Consider the following 20,191-nt stretch of genomic DNA (forward strand, 5'->3'; position numbering starts at 1 on the left):
ACCACATGGGGGAGCCATAAGCCAGTCTTACATGGAAAATTACAAAGTGTTGCTTTAATGTCATTACCAGCTAGCATTAGCATGATCCAGTCAGTGTGGTTTTTATTGCAGGATTGGTTTAAAAGTTTTGACTGTCATGGAATCAAAAGCCATTTATCTGATTGTTTGTTTTAAAAGCAGCTGTTCTCAGTTTTCATTAGTAAAATATTGCTTGGCTGTAGAGCATGGGTGGATGAGCATGTACAAGCATTTCACCTCATCTTCTGATGGTCCTAGCAAACCTTTCATCAGAAATATCTGCACATATCTTTCTGTGCTCAGTCAACTTCGGTCGCTTTGGACCAAGCATGTTTTTTGAAGGGCTGGTTTACCATAACATCTTTCTTTGCGTGTTTTGTAAATGGACTAAAGTGTATCTACACTGAAGCATAGTGACATTTGGTCTTTATGTTCCAGATCAAGAATTACAGAGGCTGAGAACAGGAATGAAGACATTGATAGATGCCAATAATGAAAAGGTAAATTGGTATGTTCACATGAGTTGGGTAAATGAACATTTTAGTTGTTTGTATTGGCTATGGACTGACACTCTGCCTCTGTTTTGTTCCTGTAGGATCGCCACATAGAGGAGCTCAATGCCTTGTTAGGCCAATACAGACAAATTAAAGGTGTTTCGACCCCTTCTCAAGGTATGTGAGGATCTAATTTGTGCGTTGTACATCAGATCACAGTTGACTTTGGTCTTTTGGGGTCCAAATGTCCCCTGACCCAAAATGACCCAAATCACTTTTCAATTGTGACCCGACCCAAGAAAAACATGTAACATTAGCATGCACCAGTCAGACAGAAAGAAACCTTGGTGGCCTCACAACCAATTTGGCCCACTGCTCAATTTTCATTTTTTATCTTACGATGACACCAAGGTAACCACTACAATCATTTTTATCCGGGCCGCCGGTCATCTTTGTCTGATTTAAAATCAGCGTGGTTACTTTTATCTTTCCATTGTACATGGCAAATGACTGCCGAAAAACTGGAAAGAGAGTCATAAATGGGCTGCGTGGGATGCCAACCATCTGCGGGTGCGTAATTATCGGATCCAATTTGAGCTTTGGATGCATAAAAAATAAACTTGTGCGTCTAAACCGCGTGACATGCTGACCGGAAGTGATGTATTTCCGTGCTACAGTCTGCATTCAAAATTGATTGACAGGTCTGGCTTAATGAAAATTAACCTACTGCCAGCCACACAATGTCACAAGCGCTCTTGGCAAACGGGGTGGGGGGTTGGAAAAGGACTTGATGCACACACAGGATAGTTCTGGTCTTCTCGGGTCAGTTCGGCAAACACATTAAAATTTATTTCGGGTTGGATTCTACTTTAAATCTAAGTTGACTCTTGAAAACCTCTAGTCTGAATATACAGAAAACCTATAGCTTACTTTATAAAGTTATGCTACGTACACACCAAACGTGGGGCATCGCGTTACTCGCTCTAGAATACTCCCTGGATTTAAAGCAACACTAAAGAGTTTTTGCTCTTTGCTCCCCCTACAGGTTGGAAGCGGAATTGTCCATTACCACTGTCGTAAATAATTAAGCCTACTGCAGAAAAGCTGGCTCTGATCGCATTGTAAGTCTGCCGTAAAGCAAGTTTTTGTAGTTTTCACTGGAAACTACAGGACCGCGACCCGACGGTTGGAAACTTCTTTAGTGCGGTTTTGGCCGATATGAAGCGAATGTGAAAGTGCCGTTCACCCTGTTTCGAGTGGATGAACGACTAAAACTTTTTTGGAAACGTTATTTTAAGGTAAAAAAAACTCTTTAGTGTTGCTTTAACTTTTTGTCATACGATTTTTTTGCTTCAGTAGAATATTTTAAAATTAGGCGAATAGCGTGTGTTTTCGCGGCAAACGCGCCGCCCATATCGCATCATTCGCATCGCCCCACGCGATGACGCGTCTTTGCATTGACTTTGTATGTAATCTACTCGCGCAAATCGTTGAACTCGCGTCTGGTGTGAACCCACAGTTACAGTAACCATTGGCCAATTTTACTGACTAAGTCTGTTTTTGTTGTCTTGCAGTCGTCAATGATACAAATTTGAGCGGCAGCAGTGAAGAAGACCTCAGTGGCTGTCGAAAAGTCAGACCCCTCAGCCATAAAGCATACTCGGATATTGTCAGATCGGATCTGCAGGTATTAATAGAGATTTGAATAACAACATGAAACCACGTCTATGGTCTTGTGCATTTGGCAGATGCTTTTATTTTTAAGCAACTTGCAGGGCATTAAATCAATGCATTTTTTATCCATTATGTAATCTTAAAAGATAAAACCCAACATAAATATAGTAAAAACTATGTTGCAATATTATTGGTTTAATTTAATTTTTGTTTATGCATGTGGCCTACATCAAAATAAAATAATAAGTTAAAGGAATAGTCTACTCATTTTCAATATTAAAATATGTTATTACCTTAACTAAGAAGAGTTGATACATCCCTCTATCATCTGTGTGCGTGCACGTAAGCGCTGGAGCGCGCTGCGACGCTTCGATAGCATTTAGCTTAGCCCCATTCATTCAATGGTATCAAACAGAGATAAAGTTAGAAGTGACCAAACACATCAACGTTTTTCCTATTTAAGACGAGTAGTTATACAAGCAAGTTTGGTGGTACAAAATAAAACGTAGCGCTTTTCTAAGCGTATTTAAAAGAGGAACTATATTTTATGGCGTAATAGCACTTTTTGGAGTACTTCGACTCGCCTGAAAAGTTCGCTCCCCTTCTCACTCTCATAATGGGAGAGGGAGGGTGTTACTGCGCCGAGTCGAAGTACTCCCAAAAGTGCTATTACGCCATAAAATATAGTTCCTCTTTTAAATACGCTTAGAAAAGCGCTACATTTTATTTTGTACCACCAAACTTGCTCGTATAACTACTCGTCTTAAATAGGAAAAACGTTGATGTGTTTGGTCACTTCTGGCTTTGTCTCTGAATGGTGCCGTTGAATGAATGGGGCTGGGCTGGGTGCTGTCGAGGCGTCGCGGCGCGCTCCGGCGCTTGCGTGCGCGCGCACAGATGATGGAGGGATGTGTCAACTCTTCTTGGTTGAGGTAGTGACACGTTTTAATGTTGAAAATGACTAGACTATTCCTTTAATCACCAAAAATCTTTACAGGTGTCTTCACGAGGACAGTCACCGCTTCTGGTCTCTCCTTCGTCTCTACAGAGAGAGCTGGACTCCAGGTGAGCGAGAGGTTTTATTATTAACACTACACTGATGATACCAGAGTCTGGTGGTCTCCAGAGATTCCCTGTTTCTAAAGGCAGTCGGATCAGGTGGCATCTATGGCCATTTTGAATTCACCCGAGCTAATCTGTCTCTCTCCTTCTTTGCCATTTTCTCTTTCACTGGCCCAGCTGTCGATATATACAGCCCTTCATGGAGACTACTGTGGTATCCAATGGTGATTTGGATTTTTACAACAGACAATGGCAAGTCAAGTGTGTGTTTGTGTGTTGGTTTGGCTTTCTAAGGTTGCAGCAGCCTTGTCGTTGTAATGTCATTGCCACACACACAAGTAAATATGACTACAGATTGGATATCCAAATATGGATGGGAATTCTCAAAGTGGGCGGTGCCTCCAAATGGGGGAGTTTGGGGGTACCGCTCCCATATGGAGAAATAGCCCAATTTGGGCATTCTCCAGGCTGCACACACACACACTCAAAGGCAGAGTGCACGATATCTGAAAAACGCTTTGGAAAAGAGAGTCGGGCCGACTACCAAACACACTTGTAGTCAATCAGCAGTAAGGGGTGTGTCTACTAACCGACATCATTGCCTAGGTTGCGTATGTGTGGGGCCGGTCTATCAAAAGAAGGTCCGGATTCTATTGGGGTAGGGGCGTGTTTGTTTAGGTGATTTCAAATATCAACATTTGCTTTCTGAGATCATGCACCCCGCCTTTAAAAGGGGATGTTTTTCAATAGTGGCCCAACAGTACATATATATGGGGTCCCTATTTGGCTCTGCGATGAAAAATTATAAAAATATATTCAAGCGTGCAAACATCGCTTGATTGAAAAAAAAAATCGCCCAATTTGGGAATTCTCCAGGTTGCAATTACACCCTCCTGTACACACACACTCTTAAAGGGGACATTTTTCGATCGTGGCCATACAGTATATGGGGTCCCCATGGGGCTTTGTGATAAAACATGGGAAATTATTAAAATATGCTAAAGCGGGCAAACATTGCATACATTTAATTTATTTTTTTAAGCAAAATCAAGTTTATTATGTTTTCATGGTTGTGGTTTTTTAGGGCAATTACACGAATGCTGTCCACCAGCCTGGAAGAGCTTCAAAGTGGGAACTTACAGATGGTATGGACGCTACAGTAAACATTTTTTACCTTTGTAAACATGCTCAACTAACTCATCAGATTAACCAAATTCAGTGCTCAAGTTTTTGTCTCCATTTCTATGCACTCACTAAATTTCACCGCATTTACTGTATATTAACAACATTATGCATGTATTTAAACTGCTTATATGCTTTAACTAACTGAGTATATGTGTGTTTTTGTGCTACTGGTTTTTCTTAAGCATGTGGTGGGGCAACCAGTACAGGCTGTTTTAGAGGTACTACTAATAAGCATTAACCACCATTAACTTGCAGCAGTCACGCACAATACATAACATAAGCTTCATCCGTGTATATCTATGCTCTTGAGTTAATACAAAAATAATAATAGTAGCAATATAAAAATGTTAACTATTAAATTATTGATTTTCTTCGCAGAACCGATATCATCCCGTAAACAACAAATACCAGACCCTCCCTGGAAAGTTTAGGCGTCCGGAGCAGAACGGCGTGAGATTGCAGGCGTCTTCTCCGCTGCAGCTGTCTCCCGATGAAAGCGAAGACAGTGAATTTAACTTAAGTAGGCAATCATCTCACAGTACCCACAATGCTTTGTATCAGTCAACACCAACTCACTTTTCTTCTTCTCCGTGACCTTATTAATATTACGTAACTTGAATTTTCATGTTTTTTTTTTTTTTTGCATGTTTGCTCTTTCAGTCTATACTCATACTACTTTTGTACTACCACAATGGCTTTGCTCTGGACTGTCTATTTCAGCCTATTTTAATACTAATGTGTCTTTGCATGGGCAATCCTGTATCTTGACTTTTCTTACTAATCTCTCTCCCGCGGCCGTGCGGCTGTCGTTTCCCTCTCTCGCTCCGTGTGAAGATCGCTGCAGAAGCGCCAGCGCTCCAGCTTTAGGTATTGTCCTCCAATCTCTGGTTAGCGTACGACCGCTAAACGTTCTTGCTGTGTCATATTGGATTTAACCTAAGCTCTGCTATCCTGTTTCTTTAATGGCGGAAAGCAGAGAAGAATATTATAACTCTCTCTCTTTTCTCATAGATTAGAGTTAGTTTATGTGAGCTTTGCTGCTTTACTTTGAGTTTAAACTAGTGCCTTGTGATGCTACTTTAAAGGAGCTGTATGTAAGTTTTTGACTGTACTAAATCAAGAAAAATACTATTACACAGTACTGTGCAAAAGTCTTAGGCCACCACCACCAGGCTTGTTGTTTTAGAAGTTTTAATGTCCATCATATTTATTTTTCATCTATTTTATTAAGATACAAACAGAAAATACAGGAAATAATAATTTTCAGGACTAAATGTCTTCTTTAGGCATCGTCGGTGTTAAGTGTGGTCTCTCTTGGCACTAAACACATCTTGAGCGTTTTTGAGCAGAATGAAGTAAAAAGACTAATTTCTTTAAAATTTTAAATTAGGATTTAATTTTATTTAGTTTTAAGAGATCTTGCCATTTGACGTAAGCAGGTTCAAGCTCACCACGCCCTTGTTACGATTTTACCACACACTTGGTACGAGCTTAGTTCCTCCCCTCTATCTCCATTGGGATCTGCCCACTTTTCTTGCATTTTTCAAATATTGCCAGTGGGTGGAGTCAGGCTCTGACCAGGGGTTTAGTTACGCTTTAAATAAAACCACAATAGAGCATAATTGCGATCCCCGAAATGAGCCACAGATTGAGGTATAAATATCCACAGGAGCAGGTTTGTAATTTGCAATCAACAAAAACATGGCAAACATAAAATGTAGCAGATAAACTTATGCTTTCCATTGTCAGCATGTGTCTGGCAACCTGAGAGGGGGCGGATAATAAACCGTCTCCAATATTTTAACTCATTCCCCGCAGGCCTTTTTAAAAAAGTTACCCGCCAGCATTTTTTGTGATTTTTACAAAAGTTTCACAAAATCCCTTCCAGTAAAATTTTCTTCTATAAATCTATAAACATACAGATATATCAAATAAAAACAGACCCTCTGCTTTAAAACAAACAAACAAACATAACGGGAAAAAAAGTTTTATCCTATCTTAATTTTTTCTCTTTTTATAACATCTTAAATGTACAATTTGTAAGATATTTGCAGTAAAATATCCAAAAACCACTAGTCCGGTGGTATATATTTTGTCCAGCTGATTACTAACAATATCTATAATGTTTTCAACTACTTGTAAATTATGAGAAAATTGCTGCCCTAAACAGTGACACGGGGCAGTGCAGTCCCCTGTAAATGACGTTAATATCTACGTCACCCTTTGTTACCGCCTTTACTGACGTAAAAACCACATGACAACAGTGTCGTGGACAAAAGCGGAAGTAATAGCGTCTGACTCGGGCCACTCGCTTTTTTTATGGTAAGTTTGTTCATCTGAAAACGTAATTCTGTGCTGTGTTAACAATCCATCGTATTGGACTAATACAGTAACATCTATGACTAACAATTGCGTTTTAAACATTACATGAAATTCTTACATAATGAAAAAAACGATGTCATAAAACACAGCATTTATAAAACTTGATTACTTTAGCTCACGTGTAACATGATTTCTCATTCCCGTCTGATTGTTGGGCATCAGCGTTTTGAGTTAAAGACAACAAATCCCATCAGTCCACGCTGCTTCAGAGCATCATTAATCTACATCATTGTAATTGATTTGATTTGGCGCCCTCTAGCAGTGCAGATTATACAAATTGCATCTTTAAATATGGGTAGGGTTCTTCAAAAATACAAAATTTTGAGCAAAAAGCTGAAATAATTGCATTTTGTAAAGGAATTTTGTAAGGGATCAGATTCAGAACGATTATCAAAATATACACGGAGTTTAAAAAAAAAAAGTTTTTGCTTCAGTTTTTTATAAATTGGGTAAAACTCATCAGGAAAGCAACATTGGCAGGGAAATGTTTTCTTTTAATTGACAAGATTGTTAATGGCGGGGAAAGAGTTCAATTAGATTGCGATACGAAGTTCAGCCACTAGAGGTCAATGTTACATGCAGCTCCTTTAATGTGACTGTAAGGAAAAATGTATTAATCAAGTTTATATATTGTAAAATATTAACCATTTTGGTGACCAAGTTTGGTTTGAGTGTCATAATTTTTGTGCTTTACAACTCCAGATTTAGTGAAATCAAGTAATTGCAATAAAATAAGTGAATATTTTAGCTTTTGCGCAGCATTGTGACATTAGTCTGTGCTTTTCTATCTATTTTCTTTTTTGCATGGCGCTCCAGGATCACGGGGAAAGCATGATCCGTTTGTTGTTGGTGGGTACACAGAGAATAATGGGTACTGTATTCAGCCCAATAGGGAATCACATGAACACATAACAGTCTAAATAAGTTGTTACATGTTTCTGTTTACAGGAAAGTCATCAGAGAAGGCAGACGACTCTGCGCTTTCAGATTTTTCGCCAATATCGTCTGGGGTGGATTCAGGCCAGCAGTCCCCCGTTTCACCAGAGAACAAGAAGAACCAGAAAGGATTCAGAAAACTGTGGGGAAAGTATGTTGTTGCAAGTAAAATAACCTTTTGTTGGGTGAAGACAATTTGAAATGTCCGTAAGGATTTCATATGGTCATATAATGTAAGAATGTAAGAGATATGTTTTTTCACACCTATGTGAACCTGGTGATGGAAAAGATATGTATTATACTATACTATACATTATGTAGGAAGATTTATGTAGAAAACAGTCAATCACAAAATAAGATGACTTTAGTTGGGGGGTTTTCACTGCCAGCATCACATATGTAGTAATCTCTGTTTCCTAGGATCAGGAGAACACAGTCAGGCGGTCTCCCTGCAGATGGATCTGATTCCGAATTTAAGAGAGGAGGCTTTAGGGCCACAGCTGGCCCTCGACTCACCTGCCTGGGCATCAGTGGTTCTCCAAGGTATCTCAGCACCTGGAGATTATTCTTTTGTTGTAAAAAATGTCACTGTAGTTTCTCATTTTATGTTCATCGTTTTGATGTTTGTGCCCTGCAGTGAGATGAATGCTCCATTCTCAAAGTGGTCATGTGATCAGGTCTGTGCTTGGCTGGAGGATTTTGGGCTGGGTCACTACGTACATATGGCCAGACAGTGGGTCACTTGCGGACAGACGCTGCTTTCTGCATCCTCGCAGGATATTGAGAAGGTGAGAAATGCATTGCAAATGCAATGGCTATTGCAATGATACCCTATAAGTGTGTGTATTGTCTTCTGGTGAATTTAAAAATTTCATATGCATTTAAAAAGGTCTTGATGCTGTTTTATGTATATCATAAATTGCATGGACGTCGTTTTTTATTTTATGATTGTGTTACTCCAAACACCAAAGTCCAGGTTTTATGTTATTAATATTCTCGTGCAACATCTGGTCATAACCGGCATCATTTGGCTACGCCTTTCACTTCAGGTCACTCAAATCTACTAGGCAATTTCTTTGTATCGTGCGGTTCTACCTGCCAGATTAGCTTTACCTCTGTTTCACATCAGTGATCGTGTCTGACTTGCTTATTTGCTCTGCCATCAAATATCAAAAAATGTAAAAATAAACCGTGTCCTACCTGCTCCTGACATTTGGATTGATTTTCACATTAGGAGCTGGGAATCAAACATCCGCTACACAAGAAGAAACTTCAGCTTGCTTTGCGCTCCTTTAACACAAAGATCACAGAGAAATCTTCCGAACTGGACCACGTCTGGGTCACACGTAAGTACCCGCACTAAATCTGTTAAAGGGACACAACTTTTTTTTAAATAAGCTCATTTTTCCAGCGCAGTGATATTACGCAGTGCCTGAAAATAGTCCCCTGCTATTGAAAGCTACCAAGGGGACTATTTCCGGGCGCTGCGTAATATCACTGCGCCTGCTGCAGCCATGTTACGGCAGCAAAGTCCTTGATTATTAGGCCAGAATGAGAGTATAGTTCCTAACCATATATGCCTAGAAAATTGCAACTTTTAATTTTAGGTCAGTCTTAGTACACAATGTAACTACAGAAGAGTCAAGGTTTTTGGGAGGTTTTGTTGTTGCTGGAGGAAGCCAGTGCTGTCCACCAACCGAAGTAACGTTAAAGAAGTATTGGATGCTTTAACAAATATGACATTTAAAGGAACAGTATGTAAGAAATTTATATCAATTAATCATAAAATGGCTCTGATATGTCACTAGACATTAAGAAATCATTTTCATTTCAAATACATGTATCACTGACAACAGTGGTCCGGCTGATGTTTATGTTGTCATGTTGTGTATTGGCCACCAGTTTGTAGTACCAGTTTTAGCAACAAGTTTTGTGGTTGCATTACCAGTTTTGGCCACAATCCTACATACTGTTCCTTTAATTAATATGACAGAGACGCGCAGGAGATCAAGTGATTGACGTTTGGACTTTCAAATCGAGATTTAAAAAGTGAGGAAGAAAAGCGTGAAGATTTGTCATTACGCGCATCTTTTTTATGTGTTTAGAAAAAAATAAGTAGGCTATAATAGTATATAATATAATGTATACAATAATAATATAGATTATGTTTAATAATAATACAGAAAATAATATAATATAAAATATTATCATGTACATTTTATATATCAACATTATTATTAGCGTACGTGATTATTGCGTACGAGGTTTTCTTGAATTTTTGCGTACATTTAGAAGACATTTTGATCCGAAAGTTTTTGTTGAATCACAAAACATCTGTACGCACATCTCACGCACAAATTTGTGTGTATGCATGCTTTGTGAATGAGACCCATTTTTTGGGTTATTTTTGAGCGCGATGCTAAATGGTCTAATCAGATTCAATGGATTATGCTAAGCTATGCTAAAAGTGGTACCTATAAAAAGTGTCTCTGTAAAGAGTTACCCGATCAATACTGATAATAATGTAATTAAGCTCTGTTATGTGAAGAAACTGTGTATTTCTGCACAGGTTGGCTTGATGATATCGGTTTACCACAGTACAAGGACCAGTTTCATGATTCACGTGTGGACGGTCGAATGCTGCAGTACTTAACAGTGGTAAATATCCATGTTTTATTCTTTGAAGTACTTCGCTCTTTTACTTACCGTGTTCTCCATTTTGGACCAGTGAGATTGCATGGTAGATGGGTCTATTTATTGATAGGTCCTATTTTTTCTACATAAAATTATCCTATATAATGTAAAGAACATTGTGTGAAAATATAATCTTTAAGTAAGGCCATGTCCAAGATTAAAATCAAATTTAAATAATCTCATCATTAGATTAAGAAATGTATATATTTTTTATAAATTTTATAACACAATTTTTTGTGTCCCGATCCTAATACTGGTGCTCTGGATTTGTTTTCAGAATGATCTGCTCTTCCTTAAAGTCACAAATCAACTGCATCATCTCAGCATTAAGTGTGCCATCCACGTGCTACATGTAAACAAGTTTAACCCCAACTGCCTGAAGAGAAGACCTGGAGATGAGGTGTGTGTGTGTGTGTGTGTGTGTGTGTGTGTGTGTTTGAGAGAAATATAAAGACATGCAATAATCGAAGGATCTACTTTTAGTGACAAACAAGGCTCATTATAAATGCTCATTTATGTTTTTGTGACAGAACATGACATCACCATCTGAAGCGGTTCAGTGGTCCAATCACCGCGTGATGGAGTGGCTGAGATCGGTTGATCTAGCCGAATACGCCCCTAATCTGAGAGGCAGTGGAGTGCATGGAGGGCTGATCGTGAGTAACTTAAATCAACTTGATATGGTTAAAGTCTTTTAATAAAATCCAGTTATAGCGTAGTGCAAGAGAAAATATGTGACCCTGTCTGTGAAATCCAGTCTCATAAAGTCTCATTGAGCATCAAAATTTCAATGACACGATCTTAGTCAGTATTAAAATTATCAAGGTTATATTTTCACACAATGTTCTTTACATTATGTAGGATGACTGATATAATTGTTTCTTTTCCAGATTTTGGAACCTCGTTTTAACTCCGATACCCTCGCCCTGCTGCTGAATATCCCCCCTCAGAAGACTCTTTTAAGGAGGCATTTGGCCACCAAGTTTAACACACTGGTAGGTTCTCAGGCCCAGCAGGAGAAACGAGAGTTTATGGAATCATCAAGTTACACGCCGCTGAACACCACAGCAAAAGTTCGGGTGAGAAAAAATCAAATTATATCATAATTTGTCCTCAGAAAAGATACATTTTCAAAAGAGTTAAAACTTTCAAAACGATGTATGATTTGTTGGAATCTGACAACAAATGACAGAGCTACACCTGTTGAGAAAAATCGCCCCCAGCGTTTTGAAAAAAAGTTCCCAGCCAGCGGCAGCATTTTTCATGATTATTACAAAAGTGTAATGCCTTCCAGAAAATTTTCGTCTTTAAATATATAAACATACAATATATCAAATAAAAGAACAGACCCTTTGCTTTCAAACAAAACATGTCTCATCCTACCTTCATTACTTCTCTTGTAATCACTTCTCAAATATGGGTAGGTATCTTCAAAAGCACAAAATTTTTAGCAAAAAGCTGAGATAATTCCATTTTTGTGAAGGACTTTTGATAGAGATCCCATTCAGCGCGATCCTTTAAACATACACAGAGTTCTTACTTTGCCACGTGAGGTGTTACTTCCGGGTTGCGGAAGAGCGTCAGGTGGATAAGAGCGCCTGGTGGATAAGAGCGGTATTGCGGAAAGCCGGAAATACTCGTCATTGGCAGGCAAGCATTTTCTCATAATTGACGAGTTAACTCATCAATGGCGTTGAATGAGTTAAAGGTTCAAAAACAAAATTACAGCATCCATGCCTTTAACTCCCTGGTAAAACTAATAGATTTGATACACACAAAGTCAATAACAATATCTGTAGAAAAAATATATGTTCAACTTTTTTCTTTCTTTTATTGCTTGATTGACATTGAGACACCTTTAAGATCTACTGTAATGTAAGGATCTAATATAATGTTACACATCATATATGTTAACCAAACATTTTTTTAACACATAACGTATTATATCTGTGTAAATTTTTGTCAAAACAGATATTTTTAAAACATTGTATTTATGTATATACATATTTATCCAAAACGGTGGGAAAGTGTCGGTCAGCGCGAGGAAGATCGTTTTCGAGTTTTGTCGCTTTGAATAACTTTTATAATATCAATCAGGTCCCGAATTTTATCTCTCTTAATAACTCTTTTAGCATCAAGCAAGTTCTGCACTTTTTGTAACTACAGAAATGTAAGTTTTACATAGGAAAAATATCAAAACTCTTTGGTTAATTTTAAAGGTATTGCGGAGGATTTTCTTTTTCCGGGTGGATCATCAAGACTATTGGTCCTCCTAGTTGTCAATCAGGAGTGTTGCGCAATTGCATTTTTTTAAAAAGTGGAAAAGGCGGTTCTTTTCTAAAATTTAAGAAAATCCTCCGCTATACCTTTAAGTGATGCTAATGGTCTAATCAGATTCAATGGATTATGCTAAGCTATGCTAAAAGTGGGACCGCCAGATCCAGAGATCGGCTGAATGGATTCCAAAACGGTAAAAATCAAATAGAAAGATACGTTATCAAGGGAAAAATATCGAAACGCTTTGGTTATTTTTTAGCGTGATGCTAATGGTCTAATCAGATTCAATGGATTATGCTAAGCTATGCTAAAAGTGGGACCGCCAGATCCAGAGATCGGCTGAATGGATTCCAAAACGGTAAAAATCAAATAGAAAGTTAAGTTTTACATAGGAAAAATATCGAAACGCTTTGGTTATTTTTTAGCGTGATGCTAATGGTCTAATCAGATTCAATGGATTATGCTAAGCTATGCTAAAAGTGGTAGCGTCAGACCCGAAGATCAGCTGAATGGATTCCATAACGGTAAAAATCAAATGTTTAACTCTAGGGGAGCTGGAAAATGAGCATATTTTCAAAAAAAGTGGAGTGTCCCTTTAATAACAATGTCACTTTACATATCCAGTAAACTTGTGTTTAACTATGTGTTTTAATTTGTGTGTGGTACTGTATATGTTACTGTAAGTCTGAGCCTCTTTACAAGCATTTCCATGCGCAGCTTCCCTAGTGCAAATGACAAATAAATACCTCTTGCTTGATATTCACATTTGCTGTCCAAATCTTCAGAAGCACCTTGCCAGCATGACACCTCAGAATGAAGCTGGAGGTCTTTAAGCACACAGATACGCTTATACAAGCAGACACATGCTTCATTGTATTTAATCTTTGCTGACGTTGCATGTGCATTTTGACGCTTAGATTTTGCTTAGGCCATATTGACGAAATATGCTGAAAGAACTGCGGCAATGCACTTACTAAGCACAGCAAAGCTTTGGAGGAAACGTTTTAAGCTTTTTATCCACTCGTTTTTTCCTGATAAGAGAAATGGAGAATATGTGTTTGAATATCCTTTTTTGTCTGGGTTACTTTTATATACAATATATAAAATAATATCAGCACTAGGTATGTGCATCTCTTGACTTAGCTGTTATGAACATTGGCATCATGGCATTATTATTAAGAGTTTTTTAAGCACCTACTGTAATCATTTTGTGATTCACTTCATCTTATTTTCATTCTTCCTCAGCCACGTAAAATGGGTTTCTCCACTTTCGGGCACCGCAAGAAACGGGGCGACGACTGCACAGACTACATCTGTCCTCTGGACGCATCCCAAGCGCAGGCCCTGCTTAACGGGGTCAGTCGGCCCTACAGCGGCTTCAGGGGCCTGAGCCCCATTTTCGACAGGGACCCAGAAAGGCGGGAGCAGGTGGGAACCCAACAGAACTGACGCTATAGCTTGCCGCCAATAACCCTCCACCCATACCCCACAAATCCACGCCAATCTCCAAACAACATTATCTAACACCCCAGCATCACTCATTGATGGACGTAAGGCATCGGTACGGACGCTAGAGAAAAACTTTTGATGGATCCGAGGGTTTAGTACTGTATTGTGACATCATCTCACTGTGGCTGTAGGGTTTTGAAATGGTGCCACTTGATCTGTGATGGACAGTGAAAAATCTTTGAATATATGATTTTTTTTATTTTTGTTGTGAATTGTTAAAAAATGTATTATGAATAATCTGAGCTTTATCACACAAGTATTCCATTTTATAACCGTGCTGGTTTAAAATACAGTATGTACAATGATATTGTGCAATATTTGCATATTTTAGGGATATATTTAATGGTATATTTATGTTGGTGAATTTTAAATGCACATAAAAATACTTACAAATCTGACTTACCCGGTTATTTTCGTACAATAAAACGCACAAGGATATTTTTATATATTGAAATTTTTCCTCTTCTGTTAAAGAAGGGCCCCTTGTCTGTTCACTGTAATTATATATCACATAATTATTGTGACATCATCAATAAACCTCATAAACCACTGATATTTTGCTCTGTTTTTCAGCACATATATTAGAAAAAAAAACTTTCACACACAACAATAGTTTGCATGTCGAGTTACAGTAGAGCAGCTGGTGCAGTTACGGTATTTTGGCATCTTTTGCATTAATTGTGTTGCTGCCATCTTGCCAAGTCAAGCACATTCAGAATATTTGTTTACAAATTTTGTAGACAGACATCGACTTGCATTATTTACAACCATTATTACTAACCAATTTTTATTCATGCATCCGGCCCCCACCAACCCACATTTTCACAATGTGGGGAAGTGCATGCTGGGAAAGGACCATGGAGTTTAGGGGAGGGGCAAAGTCCAGGTAGATTAAAAAAAGAAATTTCTCTCCTCACAGCTTCTTTAACAGGGTCATTCATTGCTTCTACTTAATAATTTATTGTTTACAATAAATGTGAAACACTTAATTGAGTGCCAATTCTTTAATATTAAAAAAAGTTTAATATACAATTAATTATTTGGTTAAATTATATTAATATAAAATGAATACCTTCACATTTCAGATGCTGGATGATAAAGAGGGAACAGAAATTGAGACTTTATCAAAAAGCATTAGCAACCTCACAGTAAGTAAATATAGACATTATTTATTACACTAAAATACATATTAACCCTTACCGCTTTTATAATACAAAATGATAACTTAATGTCAGCTAATAATGCAAGCTGTTATTGTGCAAATTTAATCTCTTAGTAACTTTATAAACTGTTGGAAAAATAAGGTAAAAATGGTCCCTATAGCTGTCACTGGGGCAGTCCTCTTTCAGCCCCATTGCACCTAAAGAGTACATATTAGTACCTCAGAGGTACATATTGGTACCAAATGTATACATATCTGTACTTAAAGGTGACATAGAATGTTTGAACGGAGTATTTATCATTGTTCTGTGATGTGACATGTAGACAAAAAAAATTTTGTTTGGGTCTGTAAAAGCCTTAGAAGCTTCCTAAAAACCTCTCTCAGATAGCTCTATTGGGGAGGGGGATTTCAAACAAGTGGTTTTGCACCTATTTGGCTCCCCCTACTGGCTTAACTTGCAATCTCATTACTGATTGGCTGACTTTGCTGCCACTCAAAAAATGTAGCCAATTATTTTAAAGTGGATGGGCAGTTAGATGCCTGTGATGTCATAAGCATCAGTTTTTCAGATTGGGCTGTTTTCTGGCTGACATTTCTAAAAGAGGAATTTCTATGAGACTGAGATGTTTAGCGTGTTTAGCACTTTTTGTATGTTTGTGAATGTGGGTAGACTACCATTATTCAACAAAGACAAGGTAAAAATGGTTTTTCATTCTCTGTCCCCTTTAAATGGTACATATGAGGACCTTTTTAAAGGGTTTTGCCCCAGTGACAGCTACGGACCATTTTTGAACGTTTTTCTGATAGTTTCTTAAGATCTCTACCATTTATAATCTGAAAATTGATGTTTATCAAAAAGCTTTTGGAAAAAAATGCACAGTTAGACAAGACTAAATATCCAGACTAAGTTTAGGTTTAACTTATGCAGACTAAATTGAGCTTTGCACAGAGCTTCTTGCTAATACGCGCACCCTCACCTCTCACTTACAGTACTTGCTCCACCAAGAGGAGCTACTTGGAGGAATGAGACGAAGGCGGACCGCCTTATAGTGTGATCAGATCGCACTGTATTAACTCCCGCAGAGAACATTCTGGAGTCGCACCTCAGCCTTATCCTTGTCACACGCAGCCTTGAGCTGTCAGAAGCTTTAGGACTGAAGTGTGTAACAGCACAGTATTAATAACACTTACTACACGTGGGTGTGGTGTGCTATAACAGAGCAATGCCACATTCTCACATCCTCCACCCAGCTCAAGACGCGACCCTGTTGTTATTTTATTTTATTTATTATTACTAATCATGTGTGCTGTGTTTACATGACAACGATGTAGTGCAAAACTTTTTCTTCGAGTTTATAAAAATTTAGGTTACACACGACAACGCTGTCTAAAGGATCCGTGTTTACACGGATCAGTAAATATGACTAAATACGCTGTATTACGTGTGCCTGGCCAATAGATGGCGATGTTACCTTGTAAAGAAACACTACAAGTCTGCGCAAATGTGAATTCTTCTACAGAGCGATATATATGCAAACAATCCGATGATGAGATAGGTTTAATACTACAAGTTGCTCTGGGCTAAAAAGCGCAAATATTGTGGACGTGCATGACGTCACCATTATCATAGATTCGCATTAACATAGTTTTCACGAGATAACATGGCGTCATTATCAGAAACTTGCATTATGAAATGTGTCTTCAAAAGTTTGCACTTTCAGGAAAACCGTTGTTGTGTTACCGAACAGCCAAGCGACTTAAAAGTTTGTAACCTTTATTTTTAAGTTTTTATAATCAGATCTATATATGAGATCTATTATTTTGTGTAATATGCAAAAGCAGATCTCACGGCAAGTCGTGTTATAGTCACGAAAAATGTAATTAATTTATTTGTGTCCATCGTACGAAATTCAGCCTTTTTTCGTGCCTTAAGTACGAATGTATATTCGTCTCAGCACGAATTTATAAAAATAGCTTTTTTGTGTCCGTGGCACGACTTTCTTTTTTTGTGTTTTTTTTCTGTATTGTTTTTTCTTTTTTTCCTACTTTCTTACCATTGTCGGGTAAGATTGGGGTTTGGGGTTAGAATCACTTTCTGTTATATTTTTAGACTTAGAAACCCCAACTCTAACCCCAACTCCAGGCGAGAACAGTTTAAAAAGCAGAAGAAAAACATGTAGAAACCAATACATAAAAGTACATCCTAACCCAAACCCCAAATTTAACCCCAACCCCAAGTGACAATGATTTAAAAATAGGGGAGGAAATGAGAAAACAATACATAAAGTGACACGAAAAAGAAATTCGTGCTCAAAGCATAAAAAAGCTAAATTTTGTGCCATGGTAACAAAAAAATTTATACCATTTTTCGTGACTATAACACAAATTTCCGTGAGATCATGTTGCGCAAATGATACTGTAAAGACAAAAATTAATGTCTGACTTATTCCTACCTCTGCATAGTCATTTTTATTATTCTAGCTAATGTAACTTGAGGTCATTTACAGCCTCTCTGTTTACACAAAACTTTAGTTGTTAACTTTGAATTTTTCGCTTAATCTTTAAAATCTATACAATGTGTTTAAAAGCACTTTTGATGTGCAGAACTGTTGTTTGTTTGCGTTTGCTAAATACCTCCTTAAAATCCAACCCAATTAGTAAAATGGCCTTGTTTGGGTTGGGGGCTTTTTGCTATGAAAGATGAGATGAACAAATATCTCTTACATGTCCAATGTGTACCATGACCTAACAGGGCCAAACATAGTTTTTGGGAGGAGTCTTATGCTAAGCTTTAAATGAGCACAAATATCTTAATAGGACTTCAAAGAGGAGAAAAAAGATCTGCTTGCTGGTTCACTCTCACCCAATACTAAGGAAAGAATAATACTGGTGAGTTATTTTTATGTGTTGACAAATACATAGTAGTCATTTATTGAAAGATAAAAAAATGTAATTTTATTTTAGTAAAGTAGGCACTGTTTGAGATGACTTAACAAAATCACGGTTCAATATTTGCAGTGCATACGAGAAACAACGCTTTAAACTACACTGGCTAGAATGGACCAAACAGATCTCCAGCATGAAGCCAAAACCAGCATTTTCAGGTCCTTATGGGGTAAACCCAACAAAACCACCTCCGTAGATCTTATCCACCTCTTTGGTGACTGTATCCGAGCAGCTTCATCCCGGACTAAAGACTATTTGCTCTTCAGGGACCCAGAAAGCAAATTCCACCCAAATCCTTCAACACTTTGCGAGATCTTTCTGATGACTTACATCCAACGCAGCAGCCAGTTAAATCTCACCAACATCTTCAATTGTACAGCCATGACCCCAGAACAGAGGGTCTTACTTGGTGCCCAATGGGTTTGGGCCGTGTTAGACTATCCAACCAAGAACCCCCGAATTCAGATTGCAGTCCAGGTTTTTCATCTGCCAGAGAGAGTGGAGGAGAACTTCGAGGAACTGTCCTTAGATACCTACAGCGAGATCATGCGTATGGCTGGGATGGAGGTGGTGAATGGTACTCAAGCCGAGAGAATGGTGGATTTCTGTTCTTCCATTGGTAGAGATTGTTACGCTCTATTCCTCTTCTTCGGACGCGAAAACGACGAGGGTAACATTTATGGGTTGTTAAGCAACAACCTGCAAGCAGCTGTTGGGAAGTGTGTACGACTCGATCGATCTTTTATCGATCACTTTTTTAAGGGAGCAAAATGCTTTGTCACTCCAAGTGGGATGTTGCGAGCGCTGGTTGGTAAGGAAGGTGACGACCCTCTCACCATGCTTGTTAAATTTACCTAACAGCTAAATTTATGGCAGTTGGTGTTGAATTTATTACCATTCGTTGGTTTATGGGCTGCTCACCACCGCAACAGATACAATGCATTTAGCATTGAGTAAACATGCTGCTTTGTGTGATGTTTTTCTTGCAACTTGCAAATGTTTGTCAGCAATACCTTACTGTTACTTTATGCATTTAAACTGTGGTTATAATATGCAGAAATAAATATTTTGGCTGGGAAAAAGTCATTAGAGAGGGTATTTTTATCTGTGTTTAACTATGACATATTTCAGTAGCTTAATGGTTAAGAAATAATTTATAATTGTATGTAAGATTTGGTCAAAAGCTGTCAATGGGGCCTTATTTATAATATTAAAAATATTTAATAACTACTTAATATTTACCATTTAAGTGTATATATGTATACATTTGGTACTTTTGAGGTAGTAATATGAACATCTGGGGTAAAAATATGCACTCTTCAGTGCAAATGTGTACTTTTTGAAATTGGGGTACCAACAGTTAAAGGTAGGGACTATTTTTTAGTGTATAGATGTGGTTATTATTCAGATTTTTTTCATTTAGAAATAAAGTTTTAGGATTTTAAACAAACTAATGATATATAATGATATAAAATGAAGATGAAATAATTAGGCTCATTTTCACTCAAAGCTTAGATATTTGTTCTTCCACACACAATACTTTTGGGTCATTTCCAAATCATGCTGGGATAAAATGAACATCAGATGTGGAGTCCATAAAAGTATGAATAGAGATATTCATTTGCTGATGTTTTGTCTTTTGTTACACTTGTTACATGTTATTATTTTAGTAATAACAGTAAATTATGCCTAATTACATGCAGCTAACCCTAACTCAATACATGTTGTTGTTATTTAAGCACTCTGTTGTTAAATGTACTACACTGTAACATTAGGCATGTTTCCATCACCATGATTTTATGCGCATTTTGAAGTAGCCTATCGCATCAAAAACGAGTGATGGAAACGCCAA

The 20,191-nt window shown here is 37.8% G+C and overlaps 2 protein-coding genes across 14 annotated transcripts in view; both read left to right on the plus strand.

Annotated features, from left to right (window-relative positions):
* The window catches only part of ppfibp2b (PPFIA binding protein 2b), a 65,859-nt gene extending 51,075 nt beyond the window's left edge, over nt 1-14,784 (plus strand). For 7 of the 13 annotated variants that reach the window (XM_073868627.1, XM_073868626.1, XM_073868628.1 and 4 more), the window contains 19 exons: nt 457-518; nt 614-689; nt 2,087-2,199; nt 3,184-3,251; nt 3,426-3,500; nt 4,333-4,393; nt 4,616-4,651; nt 4,812-4,953; nt 5,268-5,300; nt 7,632-7,664; nt 7,764-7,902; nt 8,172-8,294; nt 8,389-8,539; nt 8,986-9,097; nt 10,321-10,409; nt 10,723-10,845; nt 10,976-11,101; nt 11,336-11,524; nt 13,968-14,784. In XM_073868627.1, coding sequence (XP_073724728.1) covers nt 457-518; nt 614-689; nt 2,087-2,199; nt 3,184-3,251; nt 3,426-3,500; nt 4,333-4,393; nt 4,616-4,651; nt 4,812-4,953; nt 5,268-5,300; nt 7,632-7,664; nt 7,764-7,902; nt 8,172-8,294; nt 8,389-8,539; nt 8,986-9,097; nt 10,321-10,409; nt 10,723-10,845; nt 10,976-11,101; nt 11,336-11,524; nt 13,968-14,171 — 1,955 coding nt within the window. In that variant the 3' untranslated portion in view covers nt 14,172-14,784. The remainder of the gene's footprint in view (nt 1-456; nt 519-613; nt 690-2,086; nt 2,200-3,183; nt 3,252-3,425; nt 3,501-4,332; nt 4,394-4,615; nt 4,652-4,811; nt 4,954-5,267; nt 5,301-7,631; nt 7,665-7,763; nt 7,903-8,171; nt 8,295-8,388; nt 8,540-8,985; nt 9,098-10,320; nt 10,410-10,722; nt 10,846-10,975; nt 11,102-11,335; nt 11,525-13,967) is intronic. The other 6 variants (XM_073868630.1, XM_073868631.1, XM_073868633.1 and 3 more) reach the window with 6 other exon arrangements.
* A 529-nt stretch (nt 14,785-15,313) lies between these two features.
* rep15 (RAB15 effector protein) lies at nt 15,314-19,588 on the plus strand. The gene is made up of 3 exons (XM_055193134.2): nt 15,314-15,379; nt 18,211-18,282; nt 18,412-19,588. The coding sequence occupies exon 3, from the start codon at nt 18,451-18,453 to the stop codon at nt 19,195-19,197; it is 747 nt and encodes a 248-aa protein (XP_055049109.2). The 5' UTR covers nt 15,314-15,379; nt 18,211-18,282; nt 18,412-18,450; the 3' UTR covers nt 19,198-19,588.
* The last annotated feature ends 603 nt before the right edge of the window (nt 19,589-20,191 follow it).

The sequence above is a fragment of the Misgurnus anguillicaudatus genome, chromosome 6 (assembly GCF_027580225.2).
Source record: "Misgurnus anguillicaudatus chromosome 6, ASM2758022v2, whole genome shotgun sequence".
Taxonomy (NCBI): Eukaryota; Metazoa; Chordata; class Actinopteri; order Cypriniformes; family Cobitidae; genus Misgurnus; species Misgurnus anguillicaudatus.

Bases quoted from the DNA above. Each gene is read 5' to 3' on its own strand.
- rep15 (XM_055193134.2), top strand. From the start codon at position 18,451: ATGGACCAAACAGATCTCCAGCATGAAGCCAAAACCAGCATTTTCAGG.